General features: G+C 38.1%; 1 protein-coding gene across 7 annotated transcripts in view; it reads left to right on the top strand.

Annotated features, from left to right (window-relative positions):
- Positions 1 to 20,451, top strand: part of RAVER2 (ribonucleoprotein, PTB binding 2) — a 169,246-nt gene that overhangs the window by 111,375 nt on the left and 37,420 nt on the right. For 2 of the 7 annotated variants that reach the window (XM_066268976.1, XM_066268975.1), the window contains exons 9-11: positions 140 to 393; positions 3,922 to 4,033; positions 5,460 to 5,596. In XM_066268976.1, coding sequence (XP_066125073.1) covers positions 140 to 393; positions 3,922 to 4,033; positions 5,460 to 5,596 — 503 coding nt within the window. Of the gene's footprint in view, positions 1 to 139; positions 394 to 3,921; positions 4,034 to 5,459; positions 5,597 to 5,992; positions 6,682 to 8,357; positions 9,437 to 16,105; positions 16,181 to 20,451 lie in introns of those variants that run through there. The other 5 variants (XR_010730442.1, XM_066268977.1, XM_066268979.1 and 2 more) reach the window with 5 other exon arrangements.

The raw sequence follows: 20,451 nt of genomic DNA, 5'->3' as shown, positions 1-20,451 counted from the left end.
CTTTTGAATTGAACTCTTCTCTAATAGGTTAAAAAAATAAAAGGTTAATTTGCATTTTACCTATAACTTAAAATCAAAAGGACTATTGTAAATACATCTTGTCTAACCAAAAGTTCTTTGTGTTTGTGGTTCACTACAGCATCTAATTTGATCCCAACTCAAACAACTGTAACATCTGGAATGGGCATGTTGCCATTCTTTCCAAATCAGCACAGTGCTGGACAAGCTGGGCCAGGGCATGGGAATTCTCAAGAGAAACAGCCCGCAGAAGGAAATTTATCAGGGTCCCAGACTTATCTCCAGAGCTTTCCAAATCCTAATGCTGGAGGTTTGCTGACAGGACACCCGAAGCAACAACAAAGTCAGCCAAAGGGCATGGAGATGAGTTCAGGGGTAAGAAAACTGTGTGTGTGCATGTCCATACACACAAACACATCTGTGCAGACAGTGCAGGTTTGTGCTGTGTGTGTGTGTATGTTTGTGTTTGTGTCTGTATACAGGGAGTATATACCTTATATATGTGTGTGTAATATATATATATTATATATATGTGTGTGTGTAATATATATATGTTCTTTTTAATTATATCTTAAATGAGATTATTCTATTTCTAGAATATTCTAATTTTTCAGTGATGTAATTTATGAAGTATCAAAGTAATCTTAACTATTTTTAAATTTCAAAGGAAGTTAATATGAAATATAAAATATGAGTTACAAACTAGATAATTGCTATAATATGTCAAAAACATGATGACTTTTTCATAGTGTGCCTGTCTCAAAATATAAGATACTGAACTAAAAAAAATACTTTTACTATATGCAAAAATCCATCTTTTGATAATTATGTTAGCTGATGGTTAAAACTATGCTTAATTACTTGCCAGTTTGTCAGTAAATAATTTTAATTTGTGTAAAATTAGTTTTTTAAGACCACTGATATAAAAGAATTTAAATATGAATTTTTATTATAAATATTTGCCTCTAAAAAGTTTGAGATAATTATGGTTTTAAAAAATACTTGAAGCCCTGGACGGCTAGCTCAGCGGTAGAGAGTTGGCCTGGTGTATGGATGTCTTGGGTTTGATTCCCAGCCAGGGCACACAGGAGAAGTGCCCATCTGCTTCTCCACCCCTCCCCCTCTCCTTCCTCTCTGTCTCTCTCTTCCCCTCCCGCAGCCAAGGCTCCATTGGAGCAAAGTTGGCCTGGGCACTGAGGATGGCTCCATGGCCTCCGCCTCAGGTGCTAGAATGGCTCCAGTTGCAATGGAGCAACGCCCCAGATGGGCAGAGCATCACCCTCTGGTGGACATGCCGGGTGGATCCCGGTAGGGCTCAAGTGGGAGTTTGTTTCTCTGCCTCCCTTCTTCTCACTTTAAAAAATACTAAGTAAATAAATAAATAAAATATAAACTAGTTCAAAATTGTATAATTTGGAAAAGCTTAGGAGTGTCATTACTAATTATATAATATTTATAAGGCTTTCTAAGTAAATAATGCTGTTCTGTAAGATATACTTATTTTTTCTATTTTAAATGTCTTTTGTAGTTATTTAAGGTATTTTAATGTTTAGAGGGAGAGTTAATTTTCTTTTATCTGAAAGATGTCAGTCAGTTGTTAAATTCTAATCTATCCAAAAGAATCTAATCTTTGTTTTAATTCTGGAAGTTTTTACCCAGTCATTTTAATCGTTCATAAACCACAGACATTTATTTATAAGTGTTATAATTGTTAGGTAGAATACAGTACATTTAATTTATATATATATATTTTTATTTTTTATTTACTTATTTTTTTTGTATTTTTCTGAAGCTGGAAATGGGGAGAGACAGTCAGACAGACTCCCGCATGCGCCCGACCGGGATCCACCCGGCACGCCCACCAGGGGCGACGCTCTGCCCACCAGGGGGTGATGCTCTGCCCCTCTGGGGCGTCGCTCTGCCTCGACCAGAGCCACTCTAGCGCCTGGGGCAGAGGCCAAGGAGCCATCCCCAGCGCCCGGGCCATCTTTGCTCCAATGGAGCCTTGGCTGCGGGAGGGGAAGAGAGAGACAGAGAGGAAGAAGGGGGAGGTGGAGAAGCAAATGGGCATTTCTCCTATGTGCCCTGGCCGGGAATCGAACCCGGGTCCCCCACACGCCAGGCCGACGCTCTACCGCTGAGCCAACCGGCCAGGGCCTGTATTGACATTTTAACAGCATTAAGTCTTCCAATCCATGAACATGGGATGTCTTTTCATTTATTTGTCTTACTAAATGCCTTCCAGCAATGTTTAGTGGTTTTTAGTGTACAAGTATTTCTCTTTGGTTCAGTTAATTCCTAAGTATTTTATTCTACTGGAATTGTTTTCTTAGTTTTCTTTTTGTATTGTTCTTTGTTAATATATATATATATAAACACAACTGGTTTTTGCATGTTGATTTTTATCTCCTGAAATTCATTTATTCAGTTTGTTTTTATGTAATCTTTAGGATTTTCATGTTATCTGCAAACAGATAATTGTACTTTTTTTTCTAACTTGGATGCCTTTTATATCTTTTTTTCTGATTAATTTCTTTAGCTAGAATTGCAATACTGTGTTGAACAGAAGTGCCGGAGGCATGTTTGTCTTATTCTAGTATAATACTAGCTTTTTCATATATGAGTTATGTTATGGTAGTTTCCTTATATTCCTAGTTTGTTGAAGCTGTTGAGTTTTGTCAAATGTATTTTCTATGTCATGTGTTTCTTCCAAGATGATCATGTGGGTTTTTTCTCCCTTCATTCTGTTAATGTGATGTATTACATTGAATTATTTTTGTATGTGGAATCATCTTTGCATTCTAAGAATAAATCCCAATTGGTTATGGTATATAATCCTGTTTTACCAGATTTGGTTAGCTAGTGTTTTGTTGGTGGTTTTGCATCAATATTGATAAAAGATATCGATCTGTAGTTTTTTTGTAGTATCTGTCTGACTTGAGTACTAGGGCAATGCTGTTCTCATAGAATGAGTTAGGAAATATTCCTTTTTTTCAATTAAAAAAAAATTTTTTTTTAATTTTTTTTTTTTTTACAGAGACAGAGAGTGAGTCAGAGAGAGGGATAGACAGGGACAGATAGGAATGGAGAGAGATGAGAAGCATCAATCATTAGTTTTTCGTTGCGCACTGCAACACCTTAGTTGTTCATTGCTTGCTTTCTCATATGTGCCTTGACCACGGGCCTTCAGCAGACCAAGTAACCCCTTGCTGGAGCCAGCAACCTTGGGTTCAAGCTGGTGGGCTTTTGCTCAAACCAGATGAGCCCGTGCTCAAACTGGCAACCTCGGGGTCTCAAACCTGGGTCTTCCGCATCCCAGTCCGACGCTCTATCCACTGCGCCACCGCCTGGTCAGGCCTTTTTTTCAGTTTTATGGAAGGTTTTTGAAGAAGATTGGTGTTAATTCCTCTTTAAATGTTTGAATTCTCCAGTGAAGCCACTTGGTCCAGGGCATTATTCTGGGCAATGTAATATAACTGCTAAGAAAGAAAGGGTTTTTGAGGTCTGGCTCCAACACTTACTAAATGTACTCTTTAAAAAATTGTTGATAACTTTATTTCTGCAAATGCGGTATGGAATTTGTTTTTTCTTGTGAAGACAAGTTCTTTCCTGGGTAAAGTGAGAAGGTTGTACAAGATAGCCTTTAATTCTTTTTTAGTTCTGAAGTTCTATAGTTCTAAAATAGCTTTTTAAAATCATATTTAAAAAATAATAGCATATGAAATGTGATGATTTTAATCAATACCCAGAAATATTTCATAACTTTATATCTTCAAATATTATAATAGTTTCCACAAGTTCTTACCACACTAAATGTCTTGAAGAATAAGTATTTCTCTCCTCTTTATGCATTATTTTCTTGTACCTCTCATTAAATACCACTCTTCTGTTTTTGATAAATAGGCTGCTTCTAAAAATCAGACTTCACTCTTGGGAGATCCACCAAAAGAAATTCGGCTCAGTAAAAATCCGTACTTGAACTTGGCCAGTGTATTGCCCAGTGTGTGCTTATCATGTAAGTGAGAACTCAGTATTAATATTTTAAAGTTCTATTAAGTACTTTCCAGAATGAATTTTACTTTAGTTTTTAACTTTATAGAAGCAAATCATGCCTATTGACCAATTAAAGCCTAAATTATGACCCAGTCTTTAAATTGAAAGAACAACTAAACCTAATACTTAAAATGCATTCTACTTTAAGGAAGACATTTTTTATAATATTTTATTAAGAATATAATCAATTTATTGAATAATTATTAAATCATGATTTGAAATAATTGGGAAAAAGTTATTTGGCAATACTATAATTCTTTGCAATACATATATGTAGAATCATATTGCTAAAATAGAGATTTAAATTTCTAAGTAATCTAATATATCTGGAGTATTAGCAAAATACTCCAAAAATATACGAGCTACTAATTGGCAGAAATAAAATTCTTGTTTACTGTTTTAGAGGATGTACTTATGCCTTGAATTAGGATAATTAATAGTTTTAAGAGAAAACCACAAATGTGGTTTTCCCTAGAACATTGGTTGTCAATAGTGAAAAACTGAAGTTGCCTTAAGGTCTATCAGTAAACAGTTTATCATAAAATGGAGTATTATGCAACTTTTAAAAATAATTGAGAGCTGCATGTATTAATATGAAATGATCTTTAAACAAATTAAAAGAAAAGCAACTATATATATAAAATTCTTCCACTTGTTTATTTAAAGCTATGTATTTTTACATGTACATATTTGAATGTATAAATGCACAAAGTAAATCTGGAAAAAACTGTCACCTCTAGGAAAAAAGGGTTGAATGAAAAAAGATGAAAAATGAATTTTGCTTTTATTATGCAGTCTTTTTATTTTATAAAGTATACTCTTAAATCTAAGCATTTCTAATGTTTTTAAAGCCAGGAAAACATTGAAGGTGCTTTTAGTATACCTACTATATTTTTATCTGGTCTTGAAAATTGATAGTTACTACTATTACATCAATAAGAATAGTTAATTTACATTTTATATGCCTTGTTTTGGAAATCAGACATTTTTTTAATGTTTCTACCCAAAGTATTTACCCATAGGTAAGTACTTTCATTTTCATTTCTTTTAAATGAATAAGACAGTATCATATACTATATATTTTCCCCCTGGAGATTATATATACTAGCAAATTAAAATTTGTGTTTTAGTTTTTTTTAATATTTACTTTATTAGAGAGAGAAGGAGGGATAGAGAGAGAGAGACAGGAACATTAACCTGGTGCCCTGACCAGGGATTGAACCGGCAATCTGTGCTTTGGGACAATGCTCTAACCAACTGAGCTGTATACAACCAGGGCAAAATTTGTGTTCTATTTGAAAATATACTGAATTAATGAGTTTTGTTCTCTGTTTATAAATTATAATAAAGCAGCCTAACTAAAATATATGTATTTATTTTGCCTTTAGCCCCTGCAAATAAAACCACTCTTCAGAAGACTGGAATTGCAAGCAACATTCTGGATGCAGTCTCTCAGGAAAATGAATCAAAACACACATCGGAAAAGTGCGTTGCTTTTTCTCAACCTTTTGGTGATTATACACAGGTAAATGAGTCTCAGATTTTGATGATATACAGAAAAATTGGTTCAACTATATATTGAGTTCACTGAATATGATATTGTGATTCCTGTAATGTAGGAAATTAAAATTGTACTGATCTGCACAGTATTTCTTGCTCACAATTTGGAATTTTGGGACACATTCAAAAGATTGTTAGGTATCATTTTTCACTATTTACCTGTTTTCATTGTTTACACTAATGGTTGGCAAACTACAGAGAGCAGGACCTGTTTAGTGAATAAAGTTTTACTGGAATAGGGCATGTTTGTCCATTTGCATTGTTGTCTGTGGTGCTGTTGTGCTACAGCGTTAGAGCTGAGTAGTTACAATAGAGGCTATAAGGCTGCAAGATTAAATGTTTACAATCTGGCTCTTTACAGAAAAACTCTGCCGACCTCTGATTTATACCAGTGTAGACTTGACTGAGAAACCCGAAGAAATGCCTCTGTTCTTTACCACTACTCATTGATGTAGAAACATGATATTACAGACACTACGATGCTAAATTTTAAATCAAGCAGTCAATAATGTGAAAAGTATTGTATTCATAAGATATACTGCACCATTCTCTACTAATGACAATTTTGCTTTGCTTCTTTTTTTTCCTTCAGTGTATTCTTAGTGGCTTAAGCTGAGTGTATATGTTATGTTAGCAGCATATGATGGTGTAATCATGAGAGTCTTATGAGTAGTCAGCCTCTCCTCAGCTCTGTCCAACCTATGGGAGCAGTGCTTCCACTTTGGAGCCACTATCTTTTTCTTGGAGCCACTTCCTTTTTCTCACCTGTCTCTAATAAACTTAAAACACCAGTGCGAATTCATTTAGAACAGTTGATGCCTCAGTATGCTTTTATGATAGAGTATTAGAAAACCAGGTCAAGTAGACTATAGAAATGGTGCAACTGGATATTAGCAAAATATATAATAGAGTTTCATATACCTGTGGAAAAGCTGGAGAGATCTAGGGGAAGATAATGTAATTTGATGGTCATGAATTGATACAACCTGGAAGGCATTCTCTTATATTTTTCATAAAATTCCATCTTCACTTATTAGCTAACATTTTAAGTAATGACTTAGATAAGGACATTGAATGCTGATTATATTTCCAGGTAACAAAAGCCAAAAAAATTATCATGGATATATGCAATCATTTATGAATAGTTAATAGTTGTAAAAATTAGAGACAACTTGCCCTGGCCGGTTGGCTCAGCGGTAGAGCGTTGGCCTAGCGTGTGGAGGACCCGGGTTCGATTCCCGGCCAGGGCACACAGGAGAAGCGCCCATTTGCTTCTCCACCCCTCTGCCGCGCTTTCCTCTCTGTCTCTCTCTTCCCCTCCCGCAGCCAAGGCTCCATTGGAGCAAAGATGGCCCGGGCGCTGGGGATGGCTCTGTGGCCTCTGCCTCAGGCGCTAGAGTGGCTCTGGTCGCAATATGGCGACGCCCAGGATGGGCAGAGCGTCGCCCCTGGTGGGCGTGCCGGGTGGATCCCGGTCGGGCGCATGCGGGAGTCTGTCTGACTGTCTCTCCCTGTTTCCAGCTTCAGAAAAATGGAAAAAAAAAAAAAAAAAAAATTAGAGACAACTTAAATTTCCAACAACTTATAAGACTGAATAAATAAATTGTTATATTTATACCAAGAAATACAATGTAAATATTAAAAATCATATAAAACAATATATAAACACATGGTAAAAAGTTTTATAATCTATTATTAATTTTAAAACTTTATAAAATATAGCCTGGTGCAATTCTTTTTTTTCTTTTTTTTTTTTTGTATTTTTCTGAAGCTAGAAACAGGGAGAGACAGACAGACTCCCGCATGCGCCCGACCGGGATCCACCCGGCATGCCCACCAGGGGCGATGCTCTGCCCCTCCGGGGCGTCGCTCTGCCACGACCAGAGCCACTCTAGCGCCTGGGGCAGAGGCCAAGGAGCCATCCCCAGCGCCCGGGCCATCTTTGCTCCAATGGAGCCTCGGCTGCGGGAGGGGAAGAGAGAGACAGAGAGGAAGGAGAGGGGGAGGGGTGGAGAAGCAGATGGGCGCTTCTCCTGTGTGCCCTGGCCGGGAATCGAACCCGGGACTTCTGCTCGCCAGGCCGACGCTCCACCACTGAGCCAACCAGCCAGGGCATAGCCTGGTGCAATTCTGATTTTATTTTGTTTCTTTACAAGGAACATGTTTTACTTTTATTAACAAGAGGAAGTACAATAATTTTAAAATTGAGTTAAATGTATGATTTAAGTTTTAAAAGTTATTGTACTTGGCCCTGGCCGGTTGGCTCAGCGGTAGAGCGTCGGCCTAGCGTGCGGAGGACCCGGGTTCGATTCCCGGCCAGGGCACATAGGAGAAGCGCCCATTTGCTTCTCCACCCCTCCGCCGCACCTTCCTCTCTGTCTCTCTCTTCCCCTCCCGCAGCCAAGGCTCCATTGGAGCAAAAGATGGCCCGGGCGCTGGGGATGGCTCTGTGGCCTCTGCCCCAGGCGCTAGAGTGGCTCTGGTCGCAATATGGCGACACCCAGGAGGGTCGCAACATGGCGACGACCAAGATGGGCAGAGCATCGCCCCCTGGTGGGCAGAACGTCGCCCCCTGGTGGGCGTGCCGGGTGGATCCCGGTCGGGCGCATGCGGGAGTCTGTCTGACTGTCTCTCCCTGTTTCCAGCTTCAGAAAAATGAAAAAAAAATAAATAAATAAATAAATAAAAGTTATACTTACCTTTCATTTCACTTTTGCTTTTCTCAGGAGCAATTTTATTAGATTATGGTGGTTTCTGAATACTTATCTACAGAAAAACACTTTGCCATGTACACATGGAGAAATTCTGTGATAAGGATGCCTTTTGCATTGCCAGCCTTCTTGCTGCCTCTGACTTGCTTATCCAGAGCTGCTGTGCAGGTGTGGATCGCTCCTGGATTCAGTGTTCCCTTGGGCAGTCTCTGCTATTTCCTCATGCTTGTTCATAAAGTGAGAGTTGTTCTCTATTGTATGCTTTCATCCTTATAAAGTAAACTTAATTAAGTGTTACCAATGGAATAAAGTAGTAAAAGGTGGTTATATTTTAGGAAGTCCTTCTACTGTTTCCACTGCTAAAATGGAGAGAAAGGTCTAAGGCAGGGGTCCCCAAACTATGGCCTGCGGGCCACATGCGGCCCCCTGAGGCCATTTATCCGGCCCCACCGCACTTCTGGAAGGGGCACCTCTTTCATTGGTGGTCAGTGAGAGGAGCATAGTTCCCATTTAAATACTGGTCAGTTTGTTGATTTAAATTTACTTGTTCTTTATTTTAAATATTGTATTTCTTCCTGTTTTGTTTTTTTACTTTAAAATAAGATATGTGCAGTGTGCATAGGAATTTGTTCATAGTTTTTTTTATAGTCCGGCCCTCCAATGGTCTGAGGGACAGTGAAGTGGCCGCCTGTGTAAAAAGTTTGGGGACCCCTGGTCTAAGGGAAAGAAACCAACATTTTGTTTGTTTAACACTTGTCCCATGCTTTGCAATGAAAGCATTAAGTCTTTCTAATAACCCTAAGATTAAGATTTAAATGACCACCTCTATAATACAAGTGGAAAGCATACCCAGATAAATAATCTTTCCAAGTTCATGTAGTTAGTAAATGATTTCTTTGATTTCACAGTCCACAATATTTTCATTATACTATGGAGATGTTTCTTCAGGCATAAAAGCAGTGCTTCATAGAACCTGTTTGGTTGTTTGTTTTGTATTGGCCGCTATGCATAAAGATTAGGAGAGATGGTTATGTCAAAATATAGATGGATGTAGTAATCTCTGTCTCCAGTAAAAGCATCACATTTAAAAATCCTAATTGTCATTCCATTATTGGTGAAATTTCTTGTGTCAGATTACTCCTCCTGCAGATAATTGTTATTAAATTGTATTAATATGAAAGAAAAACAACTGTTGGTAGGCTCTTGAATAACCAAAAGCAGGCAGAAACTGAAGGGGAGTCAGTCCTTGAAAGAGGGAACCTGCACTGGGTGAGATTTGTATTTCGGTGGCTTTTTGCCTACCACCGTCCCCTCGTTGAGGCAGAAAGGTGCAGTCTCACCAGAGGACAGAGTTCAGAACAGAGAGCAAGGCTGAACAATAAGGAGGGTAATTTCAGGAAAAGGGGGGTGCAGAAGAAGGAACCTAAAAATCTCTATATAAACTCAGTCCAAGCACCCTTGATTGACTTCTGAACTATGTTTGTGTGAGGGAGACTACAGGGAACCTGGTGGAGAACAACAGATGGAAAGCTAAAGAACTGTAAAGAGATACAACTCTTCCCCAGTGCAGAGGAGATAGTTTGAAGTTTTGGGGTTTTTTTTGTGTTTCCGAAGCCAGAAACGGGGAGGCAGTCAGACAGACTCCCGTATGTGCCCGACCACGATCCACCTGGAACACCCACCAGGGGGCGATGCTCTGCCCATCTGGGACATTGCTGTGTTGCAACCAGAGCCATTCTAGCGTCCGAGGCAGAGGCCACAGAGCCATCCTCAGCGCTCGGGCCAACATTGCTCCAATGGAGCCTCGGCTGCGGGAGGGGAAGAGAGAGACAGAGAGGAGGGGGGGGAGGGTTGGAGAAGCAGATGGGCGCTTCTCCTGTGTGCCCCAGCCGGGAATCGAACCCGGGACTCCTGCACGCCAGGCCAACGCTCTACCACTGAGCCAACCGGCCAGGGCCACAGTTTGAAGTTTGAATTCAGAAAAAGTAACTCTTTTTTACAACAAAAATCAACAGTCTTCAGAGGAAAATTATATAACCCATAGTCTCTATGATCTATCACCTACAATGTCCAGTAAATAAAAATTACTAGGTAGTTGAAGAAACAAGAAGATGTGACCTGCCATTAAGAGGAAAGGAGCAATCCCAGGATAACCCAGATGTTGATCTTTAGTAGATAGTCTTATCTAAAACAACTATTATAAATACGTTCAAGAACTTAAAGGAAAATAAGGTCAAAATGAACAGATAGGTAATTTCAGGAAGAAATATAATCTAAAAAAGAAGATAGAAACTCTAGAATTAAAATGTATAGTATCTGAAAGAGATACATAGGATGGGCTTAGAAGAAGGTTGGAGAAAGTAAGGGGGAATGTTCAATTAACATGCACAAATCAAAAGAAATAATTCAAGCTGAAGATCAGAGAGGAAGAGGTTGAAAACCAATGATTCTCAGGGATCAGAGGGACAATATAAAGCCATCTAAAATAAGTGTAATTGGTGTCTTAGGAGGAGAGGAGTTATGGGGCATAAAATATTTGAAAAAGTAATGGTAAAACATCTCAGAAATTTAGTTGAAAAAACTTACACATCTAACAGGCTCAGAGATCTCCTCTGCAAAACAGGATAATTATATCCAGACACATTAGTTAATATGCTGAAAACCAAAGTTATAGTGAGATTATCGTGAAAGTAACCACAGAAAAATAACACATTATCTTGAGCTAGTTTTTCAACCTTGGCACTGTTGACATTCTGGGCTGGATACCTCTCTGTTGTGGCAGGACTGTCTTATACGTTGTTAGATGTTAGCAACATTCTTTTTCTCTTCCCATTAGATTGCCCACCACTGAGAACCACTTGTTAAAACAACTGGCAAAAAGGCACTATATTTTCTCTGTTTAAAATTTATTTGAAAGCAACATTGTAACATTACATTGTGAGGTTTGCAATGTATGTAGACATAACGCACATATTTGACAACAGTACAAAAAACAATAGGGTGAATGAAATTATGTTTGTGGGATTATTACATTAGAACAATATTATGTCTAGGCTGTGATAAATTATGGAATACATATTGTAATACAGAGAGCAATCACTAAAAAATACAAAAAGTGTAGCTAAATATCATTAGTTTATTACAATGTTATTTTAAGAACACTTGATTAAGCCAAAAATGTCAGGAAAGGGGGGAAAATAGTTTGGATAGAAGACAAATAGCTAAATGATAAATCTCAGTTGAATGAAATAGTTAAATGAAAAAGGACTACATGCTCTCATTAAAACAGTATCAGAACAAGTCAAGATTATGCATTTTTACATCTTTTTTTATTAATGTATTTATTGATTTTTTTTTTTTAAAAGAGAGAAAAACATTGACCTGTTTCTGTATGTGCCCTGATCCAGGACTAAACCAGCAGCCTCTGCATATCTGAACATTGCTGTAAGCAACCAAGCTATTCAGCCAGGGCTTTACCATTTCTGTTCAACATTTTACTAGAGGTTTTGGTGCAAAAAAGTTGTTTTTTCTTAAGGTGTAAAATAGAAAAGTAAAAGTAAAATTGTCTCTCTTTGCAAGTGACATGATTGTTTACATTAAAAAATTCTATGAATCTAAAAACACACTAAATGGCGATGGACAAAGACTTGACTTGGGTAGAGATGAACATACAATACAGTGTACAGAGATGTGTTGTAGATATAGTTATAATTGGAAACTAATTTAAAATGGCTATCTCTCCCTTTTCTCTTGTTGATTATAATTAATGATAGTTGCCATTCTTGGCCCTGGCCAGTTGGCTCAGCAGTAGAGTGTTGGCCCAGCATGTAGATGTTCCAGGTTTGATTCCTGGTCAGGGCACATAGGAGAAGTGATCATTTGCTTCTCCACTCCTCCCCCTCTCCTCTCTCTCTCTCTCTCTCTCTCTCTCTCTCTCTCTCTCTCCATATATATATATATATATATATGTGTATATATATATATATATATATATATATATATATCTTTTCCCCCTTCCTGCAGCCATGGCTCAGTTGGAGCAAGTTGGCCCTGGGTACTGAGGATGGTTCCATGGCCTCGCCTCAGGCACTAAAATAGTTCTATTGCCAAGCAATGGAACAATGGCCCTAAATGGGCAGAGCATCGCCCCATAGGGCGCTGCTAGGTGGGTCTCAGTCAGGGCACATGCAGGAGTCTGTCTCTCTGCCTTCTTGCTTCTCACTTAAGAAAAATTAAAAAATTTTAAAAAGATGCATTTCCTAAATATTTGAATAGTTATTTAAAAAAACTAAATTAGAACTAGATATAGAGGGTATAGGGGGGATAAATGGTGATAGACAAAGACTTGACTTGGGTGGAGATGAACACACAATACAGTGTACAGAGATGTGTTTGTAGAATTGGGCACTTGAAACCAGTATAGCTATGTTAACCAATGTCACTCCAATAAATTCATTAAAAAAAAGAAATATAGTTACTCTAAAATTTGTAGTACATGTATTAGCAGTGATAATAACATTTTAGCCAGCTATATAATTCTATTAGCTTGAATGTACAAATGGAGTTTGAAATGTCAAGATTCAGGATAGAGATAAATACTGTATTTCCCCATGTATAAGACACTCCCATGTTTAAGATGCACCTTAAATTTGGGGTCTGAAATTTGAAAAAAATGTATTACATAAAGTTATTGAACTCAAGTTTTATTCATCATAAAATTCATACAACTCCTCATCACTGTCAAAACTCCCATCCATTAGCTTGTCCTCATCTGTGTCTGATGACAAATCTCTGTCTTCAACAATGAGCACAAAACAAGCGCAAAAAAGTGGGAAATGCAAGTAAAATCTACAACCACTATATAAGACGCACCCAGTTTCATTTCTCCCCCCCTTTTAGTAAGTAAAATAAGTCAAAATTTCTCTTACACAATTTTTCATTTTGACTTAGTCATAAGTTTTCAATAATATAAAAGCAGCTGTTTTCAACCTTTTTAATCCCATGGCACAAACGAATTACTTAAATTCTGCAACACACTACAAAATGTATTTTTTGCTGATCTGACAAAAAAATAGATGTATTGAATACTTTTGACTCATTCACACTGGGCAACTATTTGTGTGTTGGCTATTGTCATTTTTTTATTTGATAGTCTAAGGAAAAAGAAGTTACTGCCCGTGACCAAATAGTAAGATATTGCATGTTTAAAAATTTTTTGTGGCACACTAGCTGAAAAGTGCTGATACAAAGAATAATGTAAGAGGCTGACCAGGCGATGGTGTAGTGGATAGAGCGTCGGGCTGGCTATGCGGCGGACCCAGGTTCGAAATCCCAAAGTCGCCAGCTTGAGCACAGGCTCATCTGGTTTGAGCAAGGCTCACTAGCTTGAGCCCAAGGTCGTTGGCTTGAGCAAGGGGTCACTTGGTCTGCTGTAGCCCCCCTATCAAGGCATATATGAGAAAGCAATCAATGAACAACTAAGGTGCAGCAGTGAAGAATTGATGCTTCTCATCTCTCTCCTGGTCTGTCTGTTCCTTTCTGTCCCTCTCTGTCTCTCTGTCTCTGTCACACACACACACACACACAAAGGATAATGTACGATTTATCTCAGCTGTTTCATATGGCTGTTTAAATCATAGGTTTTTATTTATTTTACTCATTTTTACATTTAACACTGGCCATACTGAGTAGCTGTCTCGTATGCTATACATTAGGAGAGTATTATTTACCTGAGTGTTGTAATCTTGTGTTGTTTTTGGTCAACAAGGCATCTTTCCTGCCAGGAAGCTGGCTGCCTTCAACCACAATAATGTGTGATGAGATGATGTGATGAGGAAAGGAGAGGAAACAAAAATGAAAAAAACAAACAAAAAAACCCCCAGGAAGGTCTGCATGATGCTTAGTCCTTTCATACAGAGCCTAATGCTGCCATCTTGTGGGAAAAAATGCATTAAGCCTTGCTAAAAGGATTTTTATGTCCTGTGATAGATTCCGATCTTGTCACAAACACTATATAAAATACTTTTTAAAACCGAAAACCACTTTAAACAATAATTATGGAGCCACATATTACTTTTATATTAATCCTAAATAATAACTTGGAAAATACTTTTAAAAAATGATGTTTGCTAAGAATTTTACTTAAAAAAAAACTTTGCAATTTAAACACCCTCATTACCTAAAAACTATTTTGTTTATAAATCAGCCTTTTAAATGTTTAAAAACTTAATATAAAATAATATACAGTATAAACATACAGTTTGCTACCCTGACATGTTAGTCTTAATTTTTCAAATAATTTTTTTTGTGTGTGACAGAGAGAGGGACAGATAGGGACATACAGACAGGAAGGGAGAGAGATGAGAAGCATCAATTCTTCATTGCGACACCTTAGTTGTTCATTGATTGCTTTCTCATTTGTGCCTTGGCCAGGGGTTCACAGCAGACCAAGTGACCCTTGCTTGAGCCAGCAATGTTGGGTCCAAGCTGGTGAGCTGTGCTTAATCTAGATGAGCCTGTGTTCAAGCCAGTGACTTTGGGGTTTCAAACCTGGGTCCTCTGTATCCCAGTCCAATGCTCTTTCCACTGCACCACTGCCTGGTCAGGCTAATTTTTCAAAGAATTTTAGTGTTGTATTTTGGTTTTTAAAAAGTGCTTTTGAAAGAGTAATGGCAGTTTGAGAGGTACTTCTGATCTCTCCCCTTGAAATGTCAACAAATTGAACAACTATAACATAGAGAAGGGACCCGAGCTGGGCTTGCAAGTGCTCCTGAAAGATCCACACACTGAATGGACTAAAGGTGGGATGTGGTGAAAAAGGGGGGCAGAAGATAAAATGCATTCATAGTGGGCTTTGGAGAGGAGAGGAGACAAACCTGGAGTGACTAGATTTTTTTTTTTCTCTTCTGGACTATGGGGAGTAGGGAAGTTCAGGCTCTCAGGATTTTGTCTGAGGGGCAGGGAGAGGGAAACTCCGAGTGATTGGGTCTCTTTCTACTATGAGTAGCAGTGAGGCAGAGGGGCAAAGGGTGAGATAAACCAAAGCACAGGGTCATTGCCAGTATTCCCACGGTCTGCTGGCAGCCTGCCCTTGGCAGAGACAGAGAAAGCTAAAGTGTGGCCCCCTACCCCCAGCCTACCAAATCCCGCCTGCCTCACCTCACAGTACAAAGAGTGGTGGACAAACCCCACAGCTGACTCTCCAGAGCCAGTCTCTTTTTGAAGAACAGAGGTGCTCCACATCTGGTCCCCAGGTGTTGAGACGTGAGAAGGAGAGCCTGGACACCTGAGATTGCCATTGCTAGAGCCAGAAAGCCGGAAAGCTGAAGCCATAAGGCCAAAGCTGTAAAGCCCTCACAACATGCCCCACCCACCAACACGACTGCAGCTCTGCCTACATCATTGCCGCAGCAGCATGAGTAGGGAAAAACCCAGGAACTTCTCAGAGCCAAAAATAGCAATACAGTGGCACCTACTGGACGAAACCTCTCAAAACTGAAATTTATTTTTCTTTTCTCCCTTATTTCCTTTTCTTTCCTTATTTTTTCTCTTTGAATTGCATTTTATTTGATTTTTATATTTTTAATTTTTATTTTGTGAGTGTTTTGTTTTTGACCTTTTTAGTTTGCTCTCAGTCTTTTTTCTGTGGTTTTTATATTTGTCATAATTTTATAAATTTTTATACATTTTGCATTTTTTAAATTTAATTTTTCATATTTTTAGTTGCATTTTTGTTAACAATATCACTCTCAAATTCCATCAAGGAAGAAGAAATCAAATACCATGGCTACATAAGACAGAGTAGTAGTTCAGAAAGGAAATGAAAAATCTCCAGAAATAATCTCAATCTCATGGAACTTGGAGTTAAATGATAGAGAATTCAAAAATGAAGTTCTGAAAATACTCCATGATATGCGAGAAGACATCAGTAGGCAACATAATGAGCTCAAAAAACAAATTAATGAACAAAATGAATACCTCACCAAGGAGATTGAAACTTTAAAAACAGAGATGAAGAACTCAATACATGAATTGAAGACTGAGGTAGCAAGTTTAGTTAATAGAACAAGCCAGATAGAGGAAAGAATTAGTGACATCGAAGACAAGCAACTAGAGATACTACAGAGAGGAGAGGAGAGAGACTCACAAATAAAGAAACAAAACGGCTCTACAAGAATAGTCTGACTCCATCAGAAAGAACAATATAAGAATCATGGGTCTATCAGAAGAAGAGAGGGAGAACGAAATGGAGAGCTTATTCAGACAAATAATTGATGAGAATATCCAAAGCCTATGGAAAGAGCCTTAAATCCAAGAAGCAAACAGAAAATCGGATTACCACAACCCAAACAGACCTACTCCAAGGCACATCGTAATAAAATTGTCAAACATCAATGACAAAGAAAGAATCCTCAAGGCAGCCAGGGAAAAGAAAAGTAGAACATATAAAGAAAAGCCCATTAGGTTATCATCAGACTTAACAGAAACTCTACAATCCAGAAGAGAGTGGAACCAAACATTAAAAGTACTGAAAGAGAGAAATTACCAGCCAAGAATACTATAGCCATCAAAGTTATTCTTCAAATAATGAAGAAATAAAAACATTTACAGACATACAGAAGCTGAGGGAATTTATCACCAGAAAACCCCCACTACAGAAATATTCCAGAGGGTTATTCAACCAGATACAAAGAACAGAACAAATCAAACCTACAAATAGCCTGACCTGTGGTGGTGCAGTGGATAAAGCATCGAACTGGAAATGCTGAGTTCGCCGGTTTGAAACCCTGGGCTTGCCAGGTCAAGGCACATATGGGAGTTGATGCTTCCAGCTCCTCCCCCCTTCTCTCTCTCCCTTTCTGTCTGTCTCCCTCTCTCTCCTCTCTAAAAATGAATAAATAAAAAAATTTAAAAAAAATCCCTACAAATAAAAGCTCCAAAAAGGTCACAATAAAAACAGAGATAATCTGTGACAACCATAACTTAAAAGAGGAGAGTATAAAGATCTGCAATAGCAAAAGAGGATGGAGAACAGAAACATTCATAAGACAAAGGACTCATACATAAGAACATTTATGTCTTAATAACCTAATGGTAACCAGCCAAGAAAAAGCCACTACTGAAACACACAACTTAAAAAAGAAGAACCAGGGGAAAGAAGTATGGAATACCACCAAACAGAAAGAACTGACAGAAAAAGAAGAACCAAACTTGACACAGAGCTACCAGAAAACAAAATATGAAAGGGGATAGGAAATCCTCAAGTATCAATAATAATCCTAAATGTAAATGTACTAAACTCACCAATAAAGTAGTACAGAGTAGCAGATTGGATCAAAGTGCAAAACCCACCCATATTCTACCTTCAAGAAGCACATCTAAGCTGCAAGGACAAAATTAGATTCAAAATGAAAGGTTGGAAAATGACTCTTTAAGCAAATAATATCCAAAGAAAGCAGATGTAGCCATAATCATATCTGAAAATACTGATTTCAAGACATTAAGGGTAAGCAGAGACAAAGATGGATATTTCATAATGATAAAGGGCACATTGTATCAAGAGACATACTTCTTTTTTTATTTTTATTTTTATTTTTTATTTTTTCTGAAGCTGGAAATGGGGAGAGACAGTCAGACAGACTCCCGCATGCGCCCGTCCGGTATCCACCCAGCATGCCCACCAGGGGGCGATGCTCTGTCCCTCTGGGGCGTCACTCTGCCGTGACCAGAGCCACTCTAGCGCCTGGGGCAGAGGCCAAGGAGCCATCCCCAGCGCCCGGGCCATCTTTGCTCCAATGGAGCCTTGACTGTGGGAGGGGAAGAGAGAGACAGAGAGGAAGGAGGGGGTGGGGTGGAGAAGCAAATGGGCGCTTCTCCTATGTGCCCTGGCCGGGAATCGAACCCGGGTCCCCCGCACGCCAAGCCGACGCTCTACTGCTGAGCCAACCGGCCAGGGCGACACATACTTCTTAATAGATATACACTGAGCCAGGAAGCATCAAAATCTATAAGACATCTACTATCTGATCTAAAAATAGAAGCAGGCAAAGACCCAATCATACTTGGAGATTTCAACACACCATTGACAACTCTAGATAGATTATCCAAACAGAAAATCAATAACACACTCTGGAACAATTGGACATAATAGACATTTATAGAACATTCCATCCCCAAACATCAGATTATACATTCTTCTTTAGTGTGCATGGAACATTCTCAAGGATAGACCATATATTGGGCCACAAAACTAACATTAACAAATTCAGGGTGATTGAAATTATATCAAGCATACTTTCTGATCATAAGGCTTTGAAATTAGAATTCAACTGTATAAAGGAAGTAAAGGAACACAAAAATGTGGAAATTAAACAATATCTATAAAATGACTGGGTCAAAGAAATAAAAGCAGAGATCAAAAGATACATGCAGACAAATGAAAATGACAATGTGACATATCAAAATTTCTGCAATGCAGCAAAAGCATCCCGGTTATAAGAGGGAAGATTATCTCATTACAGGCATATATCAAGAAATGAGAGATCTCACGTAGACAACCTAACATCACATCTTAGGGAACTAGAAAAAGAACAAAAGCAACCCAAAGTCAGCAAAAGAAAGGAAATAGTAAAATTTAGAGAACTAAATGAAATACAGAATAAAAACACCAAAGTGCCTCTTAAGATAGAATTGGAAAAGCCTGACCAAATGGTGATGCAGTGGATATAGCTTCAGACTGGGGCACAGAGGTCCCAGATTTGAAACCCCAAGCTCACCAGCTTGAGCGCGGGTTCATCTATTTTGAGCAAAGCTCACCAGCTTGAGCCCAATGTCACTGGCTTGAGCAAGGGGTTACTCGGTATGCTGTAGCCCCACAGTTAAGGCACATATGGGAAAACAATCAATGAACATATAAGGTGCTGTGATGAAAAATTGATGCTTCTCATCTCTCCCTGTCTGTTCCTTTCTATCCCTCTCTCTGACTCTCTCTGTCAAAAAAAAAAGAAAAACACTAGAAAAATATAATACAACATAGAGCTGGTTCTTTGAAAAGATAATAAATAGACAAACCACTCACTAGACTCACTAAATAAAAAGGACTCATAAACAAAATCCAAAATGAATGAGGAGAAATTACCACAGACATCCTAGTTATAGAAAGGATAATAGTAGAATACTATGAAATACTATATGCCACCAAATTCAACAACCTGGAGGAAATAAATAAATTCCTAAACTGTAATCTTCTATACTGAGGCATGAAAAAGTGGAAAACCTAAATAGACCTATAAGCAGGAAGGAAATAAAAACATATCAAAAACCTCCCAGAAACAAAAGTGCAGGACCAGATAGATGGCTACACTAGTGAATTCTACTAAGCATTCAAAGATTATTTGGAACTTATCCTTCTCAAAGTCTTCCAAAAAATAGAAGAAGCAATACTCTCCAACACATTTCATGAGGCCAACACAACTCATACCAAAACCTGTCAAGGACAACAGAAAAAAAGAAAATTACAGATCAAAGTCTCTAATGAATACAGATGTGAAAATCCTAAACAACATACTAGCAAACTGAATACAACACATTAAAAAATAATACATCACGATCAAGTGGGATTTATTCCAGGAGCACAAGGATGGTTCAACGTACAAAATTCAATCAGTGTAATACACCACCACAACAAAACAAAGAATAAAGTCATATGATTCTTTCAATAGATGCAGAAAAGGCATTTGATAAGATACATTTTTTAAATTTTAAAACATTCATTAAAATCAGAATAGAAGGAAAGTACCTCAACATAATAAAAGCCATATATGAGAAATCATCAGCTAACATCATACTAAATGGTGAAAAAATGAAGGCTTTTTCTGTAAAATCAGGAACAAGACACAACTGCTTACTCCACTCTTATTCAACATAGTTCTGGAAATTTTATCCAGAGCAATCAGGCAAGAGAAATAAATAAAAAGCATTCATATTGGTTAAAAAAAGAGAAGAACCAAAGAAGGAAAGGTATCACTTTTTGCAGATGACGTGATCCTGTACATAGAAAACTCCAAAGACTCCATCAAAAAAACTATGAGAAACAATAGACCAATACAGT

Source organism: Saccopteryx bilineata, chromosome 3 (genome assembly GCF_036850765.1).
Source record: "Saccopteryx bilineata isolate mSacBil1 chromosome 3, mSacBil1_pri_phased_curated, whole genome shotgun sequence".
Classification (NCBI taxonomy): domain Eukaryota; kingdom Metazoa; phylum Chordata; class Mammalia; order Chiroptera; family Emballonuridae; genus Saccopteryx; species Saccopteryx bilineata.
This window is presented reverse-complemented; position numbering and strand designations above follow the sequence as displayed.